The sequence below is a fragment of the Lepus europaeus genome, chromosome 8, assembly GCF_033115175.1.
Source record: "Lepus europaeus isolate LE1 chromosome 8, mLepTim1.pri, whole genome shotgun sequence".
NCBI classification, from domain to species: Eukaryota; Metazoa; Chordata; class Mammalia; order Lagomorpha; family Leporidae; genus Lepus; species Lepus europaeus.
This window is the reverse complement of record NC_084834.1, coordinates 74,913,407-74,934,191: the sequence shown is the minus strand read 5'-3', so window position 1 is coordinate 74,934,191 and position 20,785 is coordinate 74,913,407. Positions and strand designations below refer to the sequence as shown.

The 20,785-nt window shown below is 43.1% G+C and overlaps 1 protein-coding gene across 1 annotated transcript in view; it reads right to left on the bottom strand.

Annotated features, from left to right (window-relative positions):
- Positions 1–14,048: 14,048 nt before the first annotated feature.
- MANBA (mannosidase beta) overlaps positions 14,049–20,785 on the bottom strand; it is a 146,151-nt gene continuing 139,414 nt past the window's right edge. Inside the window, exons 15-17 of the mRNA XM_062199815.1 lie at positions 20,394–20,536; positions 18,860–19,117; positions 14,049–16,141 (exon numbers count right to left, since the gene is read on the bottom strand). Coding sequence (XP_062055799.1) covers positions 15,917–16,141; positions 18,860–19,117; positions 20,394–20,536 — 626 coding nt within the window. The 3' untranslated portion in view covers positions 14,049–15,916. The remainder of the gene's footprint in view (positions 16,142–18,859; positions 19,118–20,393; positions 20,537–20,785) is intronic.

Here is a 20,785-nt window from a genome sequence, read left to right as displayed (position 1 = left end):
CCCAGCCACCCTTGTCCTTTGAGGAATCTGAATCAGAAGTCAGCATTTGCTGCGTGTTTATTCTGTCCTAGGCATTGTATAGACTTTCACTATGTTCAACAGAGCTAGGAAGGAGATGGTTATGCTGTTAACTTCATCTTACAGATAAGGAAATTGTTTATAAACTAAAAATCTTTACTTCAAGGATGGGCATTGTGGTACAGTGGGTTAAGTTGCCACATGAAACACCAGCATCCCCTATCAGGACCGGTTCAAGTCCCAGCTGTTTTATTTCCAAGCCAGGCCCTTGCTAATGCACCCAGGAAAGGGGCAGAAGATGACCCAAGTGCTTGGGTTCCTTCTGCCCATGTAGGAGGCCAGTATGGAGCTCCTGGCTCCTCCCTTTGGCCTGGCCTACCCCTGGTTGTTGTAGCCATTTGGGGAGTGAACCAATGGATGCAAGATATCTCTCTTTTTCTCTCTTTTTCCCTCTCAAATAAATGAATAAATCAATTTTTAAAAACAATCTTTACGGCTGGCGCTGTGGCTCAACAGGCTAATCCTCCGCCTTGCGGCGCCGGCACACCGGGTTCTAGTCCCGGTCAGGGCACCGATCCTGTCCCGGTTGCCCCTCTTCCAGGCCAGCTCTCTGCTGTGGCCAGGGAGTGCAGTGGAGGATGGCCCAAGTCCTTGGGCCCTGCACCCCATGGGAGACCAGGAGAAGCACCCGGCTCCTGCCATCGGATCAGCGCGGTGTGCCGGCCACAGCACGCCTACCGTGGCGGCCATTGGAGGGTGAACCAATGGCAAAAGGAAGACCTTTCTCTCTGTCTCTCACTGTCCACTCTGCCTGTCAAAAATTAAAAAATAAAAAATAAAAAAAAATTTAAAAAATAATCTTTACTTCAAATACAAAAATGTGGGTAAGGAAGGAAGCGTGCCCACGACCTGACCTGAGCTTGAGATCTCATTATCAAGGAGCAGCCCTGCCTGCTCTTCCTTGGCAAATGCTGCCCCCACCAGCCTTCCTCACTAGCGACACCACTGCAAGTACAAGGAAATGGACAATGGGGCGTCCTTGACAGAGAGGAAGCCCAGGTGCTCACCTCGCCCTCGCCAAGGCCCAGGTATGTCTGATCTCAAAGCCCAGGCCTTCTTCTTGGGGGATGACTTAGATTATAAAATGAGAATGCATGACTTCTAGTAGACTAAATAAAGGCTTTAAAAATATATCATGACAGAGAGAGAGATCTAAGCATTATCCAGTAATTCAACTTTTCAAAACTATTGGAGGAGGGGGACAAGGGCACCACACCCACCCTGGCAGGGACAGGCAGGTACACTCAGCTGCGGCCACCGCTCAGGACGCCCTGCAATGGTGCTTCCAAAAGACTATGCTCAGGTTCCACTGCCCCTCCCAGCCACCAGATGGTGGGCAGTCTCCTCACCTGCATCTGAGAAGGGAGCATTGCTAAGGGTCTTCAGGGACTCCCACGAGCCAGTCTGTGCCACCTGGGAAATTTGGGGCTTCACAGTGGAGTGGTTGCCTCCTTCATGAGCTGCTGTCTTCCTGCTTAAGGTCATGGTCACGCTCATCTGCCTCCTTGAGTGTATAAAGGCACTATGACGGGATGGTCCATCCGTGGACATGGAGACCCCTACTGCAGACAACTATAGCAGCAACAGAAGTGTTAGGCAGCCTGGGGGAGGTGGCCCCACCAGGAGCATAACCCCAGCCTCACACTGACGAGGACATGCGAGAACTGACCACGTGACCCACAGTGTGGACATGGACTGCTGGCATACAGGCCAGGCACTCAGAGCCCCAGCAGCACCTCCAGCTCACCCAGAGCCCAGGGGATAGTGCACACAGCTCTCAGCCTGCCCCAGACCAGCCACCTGGACACCCAGACAGCCCCGTACCCTACCCCGGATGACTGCCCCACCCCTAACCGGATCATCTGCAACTCCGCAAGTCAACCAGAGAGATGGACCCTTCCCCAACCTAGGAGGCCTGAGCTGATACGGAGGCCTCGGGGCCCACAGGGAGTGTCTGTCCCAGCGACCCAGCTATGGCGACAGCATATACGATTAGGGCTCGCTCGAAAGCACTGCCAAGGTTAATGCATCACTGCTGCCACCCTCTAATCAGGGTTCCTTTGAAGTGACTGGAAAGGGGTTCGAGGCAAATCTGGCTGTGCATAGCAGACAGCAGTAAACTCCCCCAGCCCCTGCAGATGGCTCACCTGGGCAACTTCCTCACAAGATGTGCTGCTTCCACACAGCGACCGCCTGAGGCTTCTGCGTGCACTGTCTACCAAGGTGCAAGGAGCAGGCATGAAATGAAACCATTCTAATGCTGAAATCAAAATGCCAAAAACGAAGCACCATGTGGGCCATCCTCTGCATTCCAAATATGACCTGTGGGTGACCTGACTCATGTTTTCCACTTGGCACCTGCAGGATGAGCAGACAGGCTGGGAGTCAAGGCTCCCACCCTCACCCTCTGGGAGCTCCCAGCACTGAACCCACCACCCAGAACTGAACCTGCCACTCAGTTCTGCTCCCTTATCTGGGCCCACTTTGCCGGCTTACCACAGGGCAATGCTAATTAGAAGCTTCCATTTGTCGCTTGGCTAATGTGTTATCAGTATTTGTGCATCATCTCATTTAGTCCTCAATCTATGGGGGCACAGGCACTATTGTTATCCATATTTAAAGTTAGCGAAATGTAAGCACAGAAAGACTCAATAACTTGTATGCAATGTCAAGCAGCCTAGGAGGAGTGGGTCTGGGACTCAAACACAAGTACGCCTGATTTTAAAGCCATACCTTTAATCACTGAACACATTAGGATGCTTTGGGTTGTAAAATCTGAATACCCAATTACAAGTTCATTAAATATAAATGGCCTGATCGTTGAATCACATTATAAGGAGATCAAAGCCAGATGGTTGCAGTAAGGTCAGTTTAGCAGTCCAACATCTCCGACATCACTGTGTGGTCACTGCTGTTTCTTCAAGGTCATAGAAAAGCTGTGTAGCTCCAAGGATCAGGTCCTCAAACAGTGGTTTCTCAACCTCACCCAATGACAAAGGATTTCCCTTCGGGTTTCTCTCTTGTCAGGCCAAGAAACCTTCCTGCAGAAGCCCCCCCATGCATGTCAACCTATGTTTCATTTGCCACAATTGTGTCACACGCCTCCCCCTACACTAATCCCAGCCAGCGGGATAAGGATTAATGTAACAAATTTATTATTCAATTCCTGAGGTTGGACACAGCCACCTCTACTGGCAGAAGAGTGAAGGATCTGGCTGTTGGGTGGTCAACCAGCAGCATCTGCTCCAATTGCGGGCAATGTACAGATTACTTCCCAGGGCCCAGTACATTTTACAAAACCCATGATGAATACCAGGAAGCGAGCAAGAACAAGGGGTATTCCCACATATATCAGGAGGTAAGGACAAATGCTCATTCTCAGAAATGCCAGGACCCACCAGGTCCTCTTTCCCGGGAGTGTGGTGATGTGGGTGTTATTTCAATCACCTGTACTTGCTCACTGCATAGCATGATGCAGTATCAGAGGGACACTTAATAAATCTTATTTAATAACTGAGACTGCCCTAAAGGGTTGTTACTGAACCAAAACGAGGCCTGGGCTGCTCAGTGCTGGACAGTCAATACACCAGAGACGAGAGTCAGTGCACACAGACGCGAGGTTTTTCAGAGTGGCCTCCCAGAGGAAGGTGAACTCTGTGGCCTCAAATATGCTGTTCCCCCATTTGCAAGCCAGCAGGATGACTTTCAAAGGAGAACACATACTTGTGGGGGTTCAGAAGACACTGGGTCCTGCAATTCTTAGGCAAATATATTTAAGTCATAAGATGAATCATAGGTTAAGTCACAAGATTAGTAATTTTGTTAACTAAAATGTGAAAAGAACAGAGGAGAGGACATTTGTTATGGTTACAGGTTTAAGCTGCATATGACTGCAAACATTTCTTTCATAGCAGGATTCAGCAACCCAAGTCTAGAAACATAAAGATTTAAAAATCTAATTTATTTATTTGAGAGGGACAGAAACAGACAGCGCCCTTCTGGCTGGTTCACTCTCCAAATGCCCACAACAGCCTAGGCTGGGCCAGGCCAAAGCTGAGAACCTAGAACTCAAACATCATCCCCCATATGGCTGACAGAGACCCAAGCACAGAAGCCATCAGTGCTGCCTCCCAGCATGCACTTTAGCAGGAAGCTGGAACTGAGAACAGAACAGGGACTCAAACCCAGGCACTGTACTAGAGAATGCAGGTGTCCCAGCAGCATCCTAACCACTGTGCCAAACACCCACCCCAGGAGAGAAACTTAGAAAACACGAAACAGTGATGCTATCCTTGACCTCAGCAAAATTCACTCACTGCTTGGCCCCTGTTCAAGGCCTCATAGGCATCTTGGCTGGTTAGTCTCTGCTCGGCTTACAGATCATGAACCCAGAGCCCAGCCAGACACAACCAGCTGATCGTGTGCTTTCTCTTCTTTATGCATTAACTACAAAGAAGGTCTTCAAAGACTCATTTCTCAATGGAAAAATTTTCTGTTACTTTTTATCATAAATTTCCCAAAAAATTTTCCTGAAGTGTGGAACATGATGGCTTTATCTAATGTTGCTTCCCCCATCATTGTCAAGTCAGTGCCACAGGGCTTGTCACTTCATTTGTTGACTTGATCACCTCTCTCCTCTACGGTGCATGGTCCATGGGAACAGAGGCTTGTCCATCTTCCCCACTGCTGTAACCCCCAGAGAACAGACAGGGCTTGTCCAGAGTGGTCCACAATGCATGCTTGATAAAGAATGCATATATCCTTCAACTAAGTAGTCTTTGCGGTCAAAATATAAATGTGTTAACATCAGTTTGGGCTATGATTTTCAGGGTTTTGTATATCACTCTGGTTTACATCTCTAGTCCATCAGCTATAAATATAATAAAACAAAGAATCCCTCCACTTACTTGGAAGTATTACTAAATGCTTTTTCTGCACAATCCTTTAAATTTCATGTGTTAATTCAATTGATAAGACTGTATTCAGTTAAGGCAAATGGAGTATTTTCAAATGCTTTGAATTTCCCACACAAACAATGCCTACTTGTTTCTCTCTCCAAATCTTACCAAGATGGGGAATGTTTCATATCTGAGAGCCAGGGGTAACCCAAGAGAATATCCTTCCTGTCTTGTGTCTTTGTCACTTTACGAAGATTAGAAAAACATATCTCTATTTCTCCTGAACTCCAGTTCACCTTCATTCCCATGGAGAACAAAATCTTTCTATTTACTTTCCAAGTGACTTCCCATGGTTTGAAAACGTCTCACGGTGAAAAGTCACATAGGAAAGAAAAGAGTATCAGATGCTATAAAAGAGAAAGAAGAAGAAGGGTTACAGTGAATGCGAATGAGAAAATTACCATTTTTATTGTTCTCCCTGCTCTGAAACAGAAAGATAAAATCCCGTGACCTGGCCTCTCTTCACACTACTCTCTCCAGAACACGCTTTGTAAGAGCATGGCATAGGGTTCTCCCTTGTCTTCATATCTTCTCTATTATTTGCACAACTACTAACAACAACAACAACAAAAAGTCTCAGAGACTCAAAGCCATGAATAAGCGCCTCAGAGTCTATTCCAGTAAATGGGGGTCAGTCATTTGGCCTCTCAATTAAGACACCTGCATCCTATTCAGACTGCCTGAGTTCAATTCCTGGCTCTGGCTGCTTATTTCCAGGTTCCTGCTAATATAGCCCCTGGGAGGCAGCAGGTGATAGCTTAAGTAGTTAGGGCTTGGGAGACCTGGATTGGATTCCCAGCCTCAGCTGGGCCTAGCCCTGGCCATTGCAGGCACTGAAGGAATGAACTAGCAGATTGGAGTTCTGACTCTTTCTGCCTCTCAAATAAAAACTTTTTTTAAAAATGGTAGAAATGACTGCAGTGCCCCCCATGAACTGTGGCAGAATGGTTCAGCTCTCTATTCTTGTATAGAAGTAACATCTGCAATATTCATCTCCCTCCTTTCCTAGGTTATTGTCCACAAGTATTATCTATGCCCACTGTTCTTTTTTCCTAAGTTATTCTGTTCTGATATCTTTCTCAAGCACTTACCAGCAAAGCAGAGCAAGACGGTGGCTGAGTCAGAGACTCCAGCAGGCCTCTCCCTGCAGAGACCCTGCTTCACACGGCAACTCACACACAAGCCACCTTCACAAAAGCTTGGGAAGCAGGTGAGCGGCCACAGTGCTGGGTCTCGTACAATATGAAAAGGAAAAGGTGCATTGCAGAAGGCAAGGAGGAAACAGTCGGCACATCATACTTCCCCCAGCTCCAAGTAGTGCAGTGACATGTCTCCTGTCTGGGAAAGGGAGAAGACATTAAATCCAGACCCTAGTCTTGAAACTCAGTATCAGGCTCTCCAAAGTAAAGTCCAGAGCTGGCAGGGACCCATGGCAGCTGCCGTCAACCAGTACATGCAGACTGAGACTTTCAACCCTTCCTAGTCAAGAAGTCAAAGGACCACCTCCACTCTCCTAACCTCCGGCAGACAGCACAGCAAGATTCCAGCCGCTGGGAAGTAGGGCTGGAAAGTCAGTTCAGGACTTCCTTGGAGCTCAACGCGGAGCCTGCCATGATGAGTATTAGCACCAGATAAAGTCCAAAGGCCTTTATTCCTGGACCAGTGCTCACAGAGTCTCTAATAGGTCATTCAGATCAACACATCAACAGTGGATTGGGTACAAACCAAGGAAGGGACGCCCTCTAGTGCTAAAATGGTGACAACACACCAATCGCAGACATCCCAGACTTCAACCTAGGGCACCATCTAGTACAGAAATAGAAGAAATACCCTTCGGCTCAGAGACATTGAGCAGACTGCTTAAGTTTCTGGAAAGAAAGAACAAAACGAAACCATACTTTGAAGACAGAAAAATTTCCAGTCCTTTAATGTGAAGATGATGTCATATGCCAAAAGTTAAAAGAACTTCCAGGGAACCGTGACCTCATCTAATGAACAAAATAAGGTGTCACAAACTGATCAGATAGCAATGCATACTCTAAGTCCTCAGGTGCAGAATTTAAAATAGCTACCTAAGGGAAACTCAGTGAGATACAGAAAAGTACAAAGAAATTATTTAATACTCTACAAGACTTGAGAGATGGAAGCAATTTTTAAAATATTAAACAGAAATCCTCGAGTTGAAAAGTACATTGATATTAAAATGTGATAGAAGGTATCCACAGAAGAGATTAGTGAGCTTGAAGACAGGTAATTTGAAAATACATAGAGGAGGAAAAAGGAAAAATAATGAAGAAAGTTTACAGAAATCCTGGGCTAACACAGAAAGAATTTACATTTTTCTCAGCAGCACATGGAACCTTCTCTAGGATTGACCACATACTAGGCCATAAAGCAAGTCTCAGCAAATTCAAAAGAATTAGAATCATACCATAACTTCTCAGACCATAAAGGAATGAAGTTGGAAATTGGCAACTCAGGAATCCCTAGAGCATATGCAAACACATGGAGATTGAACAACATGCTCCTGAATGGTTCAATGTTCATAAAACAATCAACGTGATATACCACATTAACAGACTGCAGAAGAAAAACCATATGATTCTCTCAATAGACGCAGAGAAAGCATTTGATAAAATACAACACCCTTTCATGATAAAACTCTAAGTAAACTGGGTATGGAAGGAACATTCCTCAATACAATCAAAGCAATTTATGAAAAACCCACGGCCAACATCCTATTGAATGGGGAAAAGTTGGAAGCACTTCCACTGAGATCTGGTGCCAGACAGGGATGCCCACTCTCACCACTGCTCTTCAATATAGTTCTGGAAGTCTTAGCCAGAGCTATTAGGCAAGAAAAAGAAATTAAAGGGATACAAATTGGGAAGGAAGAACTCAAACTATCCCTCTTTGCAGATGATATGATTCTTTATTTAGAGGATCCAAAGAACTCTACTAAGGGACTATTGGAACTCATAGAAAGTTTGGCAAAGTAGCAGGATATAAAAATCAATGCACAAAAATCAACAGCCTTTGTATACACAGGCAATGGCATGGCTGAGGAAGAACTTCTAAGATCAATCCCATTCACAATAGCTACACAAACAATCAAATACCTTGGAATAAACTTAACCAAAGATGTTAAATATCTCTATGATGAGAATTACAAAACCTTAAAGAAAAAAATAGAAGAGGATACAAAAAAATGGAGAAATCTTCCATGCTCATGGATTGGAAGAATCAATATCATCAAAATGTCCATTCTCCCAAAAGCAATTTATAGATTCAATGCAATACCAATCAAGATACCAAAGACCTTCTTCTCAGATCTGGAAAAAATGATGTTGAAATTCATATGGAGACACAGGAGACCTCGATTAGCTAAACCAATCTTGTACAACAAAAACAAAGCCGGAGGCATCACAATACCAGATTTCAGGACATACTACAGGGCAATAGTTATCAAAACAGCATGGTACTGGTACAGAAACAGATGGATAGACCAATGGAATAGAATAGAAACACCAGAAATCAATCCAAACATCTACAGCCAACTTATATTTGATCAAGGATCCAAAACCATCCCTGGAGTAAAGACACTCTATTTAATAAATGGTGCTGGGAAAATTGGATTTCCACGTGCAGAATCATGAAGCAAGACCCCTACCTTTCACCTTATACAAAAATTCACTCAACATGGATTAAAGACTTAAATCTACGACCTGACACCATCAAATTATTAGACAGCATTGGAGAAACCCTGCAAGATATAGGTACTGGCAAAGACTTCTTGGAAAAGACCCCAGGAGCACAGGCAGTCAAAGCCAAAATTAACTATTGGGATTGCATCAGATTGAGAAGTTTCTGTACTGCAAAAGAAACAGTCAGGAAAGTGAAGAGGCAACTGACAGAATGGGAAAAAATATTTGCAAACTACGCTACAGATAAAGGGTTGATAACCAGAATCTACAAAGAAATCAAGAAACTCCACAACATCAAAACAAACAACCCACTTAAGAGATGGGCCAAGGACCTCAATAGACATTTTTCAAAAGAGGAAATCCAAATGGCCAACAGACACATGAAAAAATGTTCAAGATCACTAGCCATCAGGGAAATACAAATCAAAACCACAATGAGGTTTCACCTCACCCCAGTGAGAATGGCTCACATTCAGAAATCTACCAACAATAGATGCTGGAAAGGATGTGGGGAAAAAGGGACACTAACCCACTGTTGGTGGGAATGCAAACTGGTTAAGCCACTATGGAAGTCAGTCTGGAGATTCCTCAGAAACCTGAATATAACCCTACCATACAACCCAGTCATCTCACTCCTTGGAATTTACCCAAAGGAAATTAATTTGGCAAATAAAAGAGCTGTCTGAACCTCCATGTTTATTGCCGCTCAATTCACAATAGCTAAGACCTGGAACCAAGCCAAATGCCCATCAACAGTAGACTGGATAAAGAAATTATGGGACATGTACTCTATAGAATACTATACAGCAGTCAAAAACAATGAAACCTAGTCATTTGCAACAAGATGGAGGAATCTGGAAAACATCATGCTGAGTGATTTAAGCCAGTCCCAAAGAGACAAATATCATTTGTTTTCCCTGATTGGCGACAACTAACTGAGCACCAAAGGGGAAACCTGTGGAAGTGAAATGGGCACTATGAGAAACAATGACTTGATCAGCTCTTGTCCTGACTGTTGATGTACAATGTAAATCTTTATCCATTTTAGTATTTTTTTTTGTTCTAGTACTATTGGTTGAACTCTGTAATTAACACACAATTATTCTTAGGTGTTTAAATTTTAACTGAAAAGTGATCCCTGTTGAATATAAGAGTGGGAAAAAGAGAGGGAGGAGATGTACAATTTGGGGCATGCTCAATCGGACTTGCCCCAAATGGTGGAGTTAGAAACATGCCAGGGGATTCCAATACAATCCCATCAAGGTGGCATGTACCAATGCCATCTCACTAGTCCAAGTGATCATCTTCAGTTTACAATTGATCACACTGATAGGTCTAAGAGTCAAAGGGATCACACAAACAAGACTAGTGTCTGCTAATACTAACTGATAGAACCAAAAAGGGAGATAACGATCCAACATGGGAAGTGGGAGACACAGCAGATTCATAGAATGGCAGATGTCCTAAATAACACTCTGGCCTCAGAATCAGCCCTTAAGGCATTTGGATCTGGCTCAAGAGCCCATGAGAGTATTGTAGGCATGGAAAGCCAAGACACTCTGGGGAAAAAAAAAAAAAAAGAAGACCTAAATGAAAGATCTCAGCAAGTGAGATCCCAATGGAAAGAACGGGGCCATCAAAGAAGGAGGTACCTTTCTCTGAAGGGAAGAGAGAACTTCCACTTTGACTATGACCCTGTTGGAATAAGATCGAAGTTGGCGAACCCTAAAGGCTTCCATAGCCTCGGCAACTCATGACTAGAGCTTAGGGAGATTACTGACACCATAAACAAGAGTGTCAAATTGTTAAATCAACAACAGGAGTCACTGTGTACTTTCGTCTCATGGGGGATCTGTCCTTAATGTGTTGTCCAATGTGAAGTAATGCTATAACTAGTACTGAAACAGTATTTTTACACCTTGAGTTTCTGTGTGGGTGCAAACTGATGAAATCTTTACTTAGTATATACTGAATCAATCTTCTGCATATAAAGATAATTGAAAATGAAAAAAAAAACTTGGTGTTATTGGAAATTGCATAGAAGATTAATCAATTCTTAAAAAAAAATAATGTAGGATCTCTGTCCTTAATGTGCTGTACATTGTGATTTAATGCTATAACTAGTACTCCAACAGTATTTTTCACTTGGTGTTGCTATGTGAGGCAAACTGTTGAAATCTTTACTTAATATATACTAAACTGATCTTCTGTATATAAAGAGAATTGAAAATGAATCTTGATGTGAATGGAAGGGGAGAGGGAGCGGGAAAGGGGAGGGTTGCAGGTGGGAGGGAAGTTATGGGTGGGGGAAGCCATTGTAATCCATAAGCTGTACTTTGGAAATTTATATTCATTAAATAGAAGTTTTGTTTTGTTTTGTTTTGTTTTAAGAAATCCTGGGCTATCATTAAAAGAGCAATTATCTAAGTTACTGGGTTCAAGAGGGACTTGAGAAGACCACAAGGATAGAAGTCATATTCAAAAAAATGACAAAAAACTTCCCAAACCTAGAGAAAGCTACAACTCTGCAGATACAAGAAGGTCAGAGGTCACCAGTCAGATTCAAGTTATCTACTCCAAGGATAATAACCAAGCTCTCCCAGAGATAGATAATTCTTAGAGCTGCAAGAGAAAACAAGCAAGTAATTTAATGACGTCTGGCTGCAACGTCTCAACAGAAACCGCACAAGATAGAATGAGATGACAGCTTCACAATGCTAATGGAAATGACCTACCAGGAATTCTGTGCCAGAAAAGCTATCCTTTAGCTATGAAGGAAACAGAAATGCATTTCAGAGAAACAAAAGCTGAGAGAATTTATTACCACCAAACCTATACTACAAGATAGTGGAGTTCTTCAAAAAGAAAGTAAAAGACACAAGTAAAAAGAAAATATTATGAGGTAGTAAATTACTGAATAGAGGGCCTAAAAGTAACTTACGTATCTACAATCAACTTTATCTTTGATAAAAAGTGCAAAGAACACACATTGGAGAAAGAACAGTTTCTTTTTTTTAATAAATGGCACTGGGAAATTAGATATGCAGAAGAATGTAACTATATCCCTATGTTTTATCATGTACAAAAATCAATCCAAAATGGCCTAACACCCTAACCATAAGGCCTGAAACTATTAGAAGAAAACAGGGAAATGCTTCAGGACATTGGAATGGAGACGGAATTTATAGATAAGATTTCAAAAGCACAGGAAACAAACCAACATATAAGACTTGATCAAACTAAAAAGCTCTTGGACAGCAAAGGACATAATCAATAGTATGAAGAGACAACCTATAGAATGAGTGAAGATATTTGCAAACCAGGCATCTGACATTAGGTTAATCAATAGAATTTCTAAGGAATTCAACTCAATAGCACAAGAACAAGTAATCCAATTACAAATGGGAGTAGACCTCAATAAACATTTTTCAAAGGAAAACATATAAATGGCCAACAGGTACGTGAAAAAATATTCAACATCACTAACCATTAGGGATAAACCAATCAAAACCACAAAGAACCATCTCCTAACTCCAGCTAGAATAGATAGTATCAAAAGGTGTCATAACAAGAGCTGACAAAAATGAAGAGAAAAAGAAAGTCTTAGATTCTATTGGTAAGGATGTAGATTTTAGAGAACAGTATGGAGGTTCCTCAAAAAATTAAAGAGAACTCCCGTATTACCCAGATATCCCATTATTGGGTATATATCCAGAGAAAATAAAATCAGTCTATCAAAGAGACATCTACACTTCCATGCTTATTGCAGCCCCATTCACAAGACCCAAGAAACAGAAACAACCTAAGTATCCATCCACTGATGTATGGATAAATTATCATATATGTGTGTGTATATATATATATATATATATATACATACATACATATATATGTGTGTGTGTGTGTATGTGTGATAGAATACTACTCAATCATTAAAAAGGATGAAATCTTGTCATCTGCAACAACATGGATGGAACTGGAGGTGATTATACTATGTGAAATAAACCAAACACAGAAAGACAAGCACTGCATGATCTCAGTTATACGAGGTATCTGAAAAATTGATCTCACAGCAGAGTACAATGGTGCTTACCAGAGGCTGAGGAGAGTAAGCAGGAGGGAGGGATGGGAAAGGTTGATTAGTGATTATTAAGTTACAGTTAGTAGGAAGAAGTTGTGGTGTTCTATTGAACGGTAAGGTAACTACAGATGCAAGCATGTACTGTAGAGTATACATATACATAATGTATGTATATATTTTTAAAGCTAGAGAATATACATACATGTGATATATGCATATATTTTTAAAGCTGTAAGAGAGGATTTTGACCCTTAACTGAACATTACAAGATAATACATATAACAATACATCACATGGTACCTAAAAAAGAAAGGAATTTATCATCAGCCTATATTTGCTTCATTTTTACTCCTGTGTTTGATAGTACTTGGATAATAACAATTATGATAAAAAGTACCAAAGAAAGTTCAGTCATAATTTCTTTGGCATTTATCTTGTTCCAGACCCTGTTAGTCTTCGCAACCACAGCTGAAAATGAGGGTTTATCATCACATTATACAAAGAAACTGAAGTTCAGAATATCAAGTTGTTGCCTAAAGTCACACCACTAACAAACCTCAGACTCTGGACTTGAATCCAGAGAAGTATGGCTGGAAGCCCTGCCCACTCCAGGACGCCAGGCTCAGGCCCCAGGATGACACGTCCCTTCACAGAGCCAGCACAAGGGCCGAGACCCTTAGCTAAGTTATTTATTCTTCAAAACATATAATGTGGGTGTCACTATTCCTATTTTGTTATGAACACTGAACAGAGAAGTTAAATAACTTAAGGTTGCAGAGCTAGTCTGGGCAGAATAGTCACATCAATGCCAGCTTATCAGCTTCAAAGTCTGTATCACCAGGCACCTGCCGTGGGAGCTTAATGAAGAACTGTGCTCTCCCCACCCCGCAGCAATGATTTGATAAAACAGAATTTGCTGTAGCTGTAAGAAGATGGGATAATATTTATCAAGTAAGAGTCTTGTGACTCACATCCCTAAGGCCCAGAACTGATAAGGCTTTCTGTGTGTGTGTGTGTATGCGTGCACACACACGTCCCAGCAATATCAAAAGAAGAAACTCTTGATACTGAAAGAGAAAACTGAGTTGTTCATGTCTATTTCTTTTTAGTCACTGAACCTAAGGCTTCTCAGCTTTAAAATCAAAACCAGTATCTAATGAGTCTCAATTTTAAAGCACGGCACTCATTGCAGCTCCATTTCATAACCAATTACGTGATTCTTCCCAGAGAAAAACCTCTCAGATGATTTAGATTCTTCAAATTCTCCTTGTTTATCAAACAGATTACAAGAGCCAAATGGAAATGAATGTCCAGCACAGTATCAGACACAATTGAATGTTTTCCGAATGATTAAATAAGCCAGAGAGGGAATGTCAATGCAATTTATGTAATTTTACTTTGATATAATCTCAAGTTTACAGAAAAACTGCAAAAGCAGTACAAAAGATTGTCCACATACCTCTACCCTTATTAACTACTGATTAACCTGTTGCCCTATTCATTATATTATCACATTAATTTTATATGATAGTGTATAATGATTTTATAGCAATTTAGAATCAGTATAAATAGATTTAAATTCAATCTAAAGGAATCATTTTGCTGCTATGAGAGTAAATCTGCATCCAGTTTCCAGCCTTTGTACTGGAAAGCTGATGTAATTTACCTGAATCTGAAATCCAGACCCAATCAGGGGTGATGACCACTGCCAGAACATCCAAAAACTTCCAAAATAACCACTGTTGGGGCTCAAGATAGGATATTCCGAAGTGTGATGCTTTGAAATGCTGAGCACTTTGAGTCAAAGCAAGTTGGAAGGCCTCAGAAGCTGCCTTAGAACCAAAGTCTCTCTTACCTGCCCTTGTTTTTCCCTCCGAGCTCGGGAAGAGATACTGTCTCTGCACTTCCTTCCAGGACAGAGGAAACTTCTTCTAAAGAAAAATGTAACTGTCTTAAGTTTCCCTAGGAATCTCATCAAATAACCAGGCAGGATTAACCAGCAGAGAAGAGATGAGACTAAAAGTCATCACCAGGCACAAACAGATGCTTCCTCTCATCTTCAGAGGGCAGCTCCGACAAACACAAAGAACAAGATATCCTTGGTTCCCAGGAAGTTCCACCATCACCTTCCTGTAACTTATCTCCACCTCCCCCAGAGCTCAGACCATTGTCTGCATTTCAGGCTCATCCATTTGTTCTAAACATCATTTACTACACTTCTAACCTTGCCAACAGCAGCCCCACCCCTCTCTCCCCTTTGAAGAATCTATCTGAGCTTCAACCATCAACCCTATGTTTTATATAACCATGTTTGTTTTATTGCACTATGGTCCATTTGAGTGCAGGTTTTTCTTTGGTTAATCTGTCTACCATTCAGTACAGCAAACCTTCAGAGGGGAGAAGGGAAATTTCCTTTCTCTCCTGAACTGTAGCAACATTCATTTCAATGTGAGCTTATTTTTCAAAGAAAAATGATCTAACAGCCTTTTAAAAAGTTATTATTTTTAAAACAATATTTTATAACCAAATCCACAAATGAAAAAAAAAAAAAAGAATCTCATCCAAGAAAGTTACCAAATGATAACAATCAACTCCTAAACTGCCTGGCAATGACAATCAATATGGTCCCACCAAGACAGCTCCATGGACATTTGAACCTCCATTCCTCTGGAACTAACAAGGCACTTCATTTCAGTTATTCAGCATATCTCAAAGCTAACTAGGCAAGGCCTGAATGATCTCAAAACCTTCCCCCATTAGGTTCCACAGACACTGCCACAGTCACATTTTGGGAATCATCTGATTATAACTGGTTCATGGAATACTAGCGTCGTGAGGTGAAGGGCCAAACATCCAGTGCTGACACAGAGTCTAGAACACCTTGGTGCAGACTTGTTTGAGGACATCACCTGGGCAAATAGCCTTCCCTGAAAGAATTCATGGCACAGACTCCCGAAACAGTGATGAGTCAGATGTGTGGCAGCAGGCAGATGTACCTCTCAGCTTCTTCTCCTTGTCTCCGGCTGCCTTCCTCTCCAGCTGGCTTCAGAAGGACTTTATTCCCAGTGTCCACTGAAAATACAACCTGGATTCACTCAATAAATATCTCGTAAGGAGGTCACATGAAAAGATTGCTCCAATTCATTCTTGCTGGTGGGCTTCCAAGGGTGAAATAAGACAGTTCTTGTCTTCTCAGTCATGAGGAAGCCATTGTCACTAAATCTCCCGGGGATGCTTCCTACATCCAACCACACAAAGGGAGCAACAGTGGAGGTTTTCAGATCAAAAACGAATGTATCACCCTTCTGAGAGATGTTGGCCTGAAAAAAAAAAAAGCATAAATGTAGCGAAGGGTGAAGAAGGGCTGCATAGTGACATGCAATGCCCATGAGAACACTCAAGTGTGCCTACTAGGCAGTGCACTTCCTACAACTTTGGCTCTGTCACTGCTGGAAGTCAAATATTGTGTGTATAGTTTCAGATACTTCCCAACTACACACAAAATTATTTCAGGCTATGGAGAATCACCAAATTCTAACCTCAACCCAAAGAAATATGCAGTCTCCTATGATTCGGGAGACCACGTCACGCAAGAAGCACAAAGCTTTGTAGCTTCTGCCGAGCATCACCGAGAGCGATATAGTTTTGCCTAAGGGCTGGGTGGTTTAAATGACTTTCTAAGGCCATAGCTGGACCTTGTTGCAGAGCACAGCTGTGGAGCTGGTAGCCAGGCCTTCTAAAAAGACCCAGGAGTCTAGAAAGCAACCTGCCAGGCATTTCCAGAAGCTCAGCCATCCTCTTTTAGTGCACAGTAAAGTCATATTAGTAGCATTTTTACATGTTTAGATTCCAGACACCATCAGCGAAAAGAGAAAGTGCTATTTAAATCAGGTGGGCCCCACTGCAGTTAATTAGCCAATGAACATATGCCCAGAGTGAAGAGGACCGGCTGTCCACAGCAGGAGGGTGTGCAGGCCTCTCTTGCTGTGAGGATGGCGTTGAGTGTGACCTGGCCTTTCAAGCTGTGCACTGGTCACACAACGTGGCTCCTCAACACACACACACACACACATACCTGGCAGAGTCTGCTTCATACACCAAGTGACACATAAGGCATTTCCAGGAGCAATTTTAACTATCTATAGTTAGCCTTACATATTTGTAGGACTGTGATTGGAGGTTCTGAGTTATAAAGAACACCAACACTGAAAAGAAGCAGATCAGAAACTAAAGCATATTAGGCATATTTGGAGAGTCAAGAGACTCAGAATTGACCTTAGATGTCAAATAACCACAATCACACCACCCAGGGAATCTGGCGAAGACCCTAAAGCAGCTACAGTGAGGTTCACAGGGCTAACTCTCACTGGCCTCAGCTACTGCTGCTCCAAGGTCAAGGCCAGAAGAAACACTGGTGCCTTGCTCTCTCTTGTTGCCTATTTCAGATAGGAAATCTCATCTCCGTGCATCTGATTGCAGATTCTGGGGTCCAAACCTGTCCCCTGATAGGGAGAAGAAGTTTCTAGCATCTCCCTTGGAATAGTACAGTCAAGTACCTGCCCTAAGTAAGTTCAAAATAAATGTTAACTAACAGTATTATTACTATCATTACTACTACTATGTCTCTGTAGGAAAGACATCTCTCACTGAAATCCAAAGGACAAGGAAAGAAACCCTATATCTCTCCCCCACCAACCCAGTTATCTCAGGGTAATGAAAACTTAGCAGAGCAAAACATTGTTTTAAAACTCATAATTTTAGAGAAGACAAATTTGGCCAGTATGTAGTTTTCATTTCTGTGTAAGCACATGTAATTTCCTTCGTATCTGTCCTACATAGTCATTACAGATAAGTCAGGCTTCATTGTGTAAATATTTCACCATTAATTTTCCTTTTTTTTTTTTTTTTTTTTTTTTTTTTTTATTTTTTATTTTTGACAGGCAGAGTGGACAGTGAGAGAGAGAGAGAGACAGAGAGAAAGGTCTTCCTTTGCCGTTGGTTCACCCTCTAATGGCCGCCGCGGTGGCGCGCTGCGGCCGGCGCACCGCGCTGTTCCGATGGCAGGAGCCAGGTGCTTATCCTGGTCTCCCATGGGGTGCAGAGCCCAAACACTTGGGCCATCCTCCACTGCACTCCCTGGCCACAGCAGAGAGCTGGCCTGGAAGAGGGGCAACCGGGACAGGATCGGTGCCCCGACCGGGACTAGAACCCGGTGTGCCGGCGCCGCAAGGCGGAGGATTAGCCTAGTGAGCCACGGCGCCGGCCCACCATTAATTTTCCATTGTTAGGCCTCTTTTCCATAACGTATATGGACTGGGTGTTTTAGGTGATTATTCCTAAAGTAAATGTACAAAATCCCTCCCAATGGAGTCAAGCAGTAAAACAAATTTAACATTTGCTGAAAGTGGAGAAACTTTCTAAAAAAATATTGTCAAGGGCATTGGGGAGTGAGGAGGTTGACTGAGAACTCAATCAACCAGAGACCAAAATCTCTGGCGGCTCAATTTGTATACCAACACATATGATCGTCGATTTTGCTCTTGGAAAGTAAGAGATTTGATGATTACGCTACCTCAAAGCAATAAATCAGAGACAGTAAGAGTATAAACAGACGACTTAAACACTCAAAAGTAAGAGTATTTTCACTGGGCCCCGGGTGCTCTCTCGCCACAGGAACAGAGCTCCTGACTTCTCTCTAACCTGGTTTTTTCACTTGCAAATCACAGATGATAACACTTCAGGGTTGTTGGGAAAGTGAGAGACTGCGCAGAAAGGCACCTAGAAGGAGGGAGGCTGGAACCTGCTTAAGGTGCTGCCTCCCCTGGCACAGCGCCAGCCCCACTGGGGAAGTGGGGAGGGGCAGCATGAGCAGCAGTAACCCAAACTCTGGCCAATCTTGAATCAGAAATAAACAGCAGTTGATCTTGGTCATCCTTCCCCAGGGCCTCAGACACAGTCAGCACCAAGGGGGTGGAATTTGCAATCAGAGGCCACGGTGATGCTGAAACTGAGCGACCACCCCCGCCCCCCGTGCTTACAGTGATGTGCGCTTCCAGGAGCCCCACGGCCTCATTCAAGGAGGACAGGAAGTGATAGTTTGTTGGGCTGAAGACCCCCGAATCGGTTGAAAGGAAAAAGGAAACCACGCAGCTTTTCCGCGTACAATTCCCACATCGCTTCATCAGTTTCGACACAGGCTCCTTATAGAGGGGGATGGCCTTCCCAGCTTTTATCACAAACTGGCTAGTGACAAGCGAGCACACAGGCTGCAGGGAGCTCCAGGAGTGGACTCGCACCTGGGGAGAAAAAAACCAAAGTGAACATTCCCGGTCCCTGGGCTTTTTAGAGACTACTAGTAGTGATTGCCCAAAGTCCAAATAGCAGAAGAGCAAATTTTTTTTTAAAGATTTATTTATGTCAGAATTAGAGAGAGAGAAAGAGAGAGAGCTTCCATCCACTGGTTCACACCCCAAATGGCTGCAACAGCCGGGGCTGGGCCAGGCCAAAGCCAGGAGCTTCTTCCAGGTCTTCCATGTGGGTGCAGGGGTCCAAGAACTGGATTGGTAGTGGAGCAGCCAGAACTTGAACTGGGACCCATACAGGATGCCAGCACTGCAGAAGGCAGCTTAATGCACTGCACTTCAGTGCTAATCCCCAGCAAGAGTTTTAATCCCAGCCCTATGAAGTTCCAATTAATATGTGACCAAGTTGTTCAAACTCCCCAGGTTCCATTTCTTCATTTGTAAAATGGGAATGATTGGGGCTAGTGCTATGGTGAGGAGGTTAAGTGTCCACCCACAGTGCTGGCATCCCATAAGGGCACTTTGAGTCCTGGCTGTTCCACTTCCAATACAGTTCCCTGCTACTGTGCCTAGGAAAACAACAGAAGATGGCTCAAGTACCTGGCCCCTGCACCCATGTGGGAGACCCAGAAGAAGCTCCAGGCTCCTGGCTCCAGCCTGGCCCAGCCCTAGCTGTTGCAGCCATTGAGAAGTGAACCAACAGACGGAAGATCTCCTTCTTTGTAATTCAAATAAATAAATAAATCTTTTTTTAAAAATGGGAATATCTGTGGCATTAATCTCACAGGCGACAGTGAGAATTTAAAACAATCCATGGAAGATGCAGTACCTGGTGCATTATAATTTTTCTATAAAAATGATCTGTGTTCATTGTTGACATCCTCCAAATTGTAGCCACCTGAGAATGTTAGTTTCCACCCTTTGTATTTAAGCTTGTTTTAAATAAAAGTACAATAAGCTTACACTTAAGTGGCACTTTACAGCTTATGTAGTTCACTTCCATCTAATTTTTTTTCACTATCATAGAAACATGATACAAACAGGTAGGTATCAGTTTAAAGAGGAGGAAATGCAATCTCCAAGACTTCAAGGCTCTTGTTTAAGGTCAGGTAATAAGCGGCAGCGTTTTAATCTAAATACATGTGTTGTAACTCCAAGAACGGCCCATTTTCAACCCAGACTCTAGAGCCATCTGATTACAAATAAATTTCTTTGATTTTTCTCTAAAGTAGGATAAGCAACCAACTAGTTGCGCGCGGAGGTTACGTACGGTGAGCGTGACTTTGCAGTTGGAGTGGAGATCCGACACGCCATAGATGTTTAGCGCGTTCTTGCTCTCAAAGCCCACCGCCAGCAGCGGAGCGAAGAAATGCCGAGCGAAGTAGTGAAGCATCTTCCACTTGCCCCCGTACTCTGCAAGCAGCCAAGAAAGTGCAAGATGGGCAGAGCCCGGTGCTCAAGGGAGGCGCCGTCCACGTAGCCCAGCTCTGAGTGGCTCACCCTGATTCTGGGGAAGGAGTGCCCAAGGGAACCAATGGCCTAGGAACCCATGAGGGTGAACAGCCCAGGAGCATTTTGGATACTAAGTCACGTCCCCTCACGACATTCGGGTAACAGGCTTTAACAAATCACTTCACACGGGAAGAAATGGAGGCTCAGGCT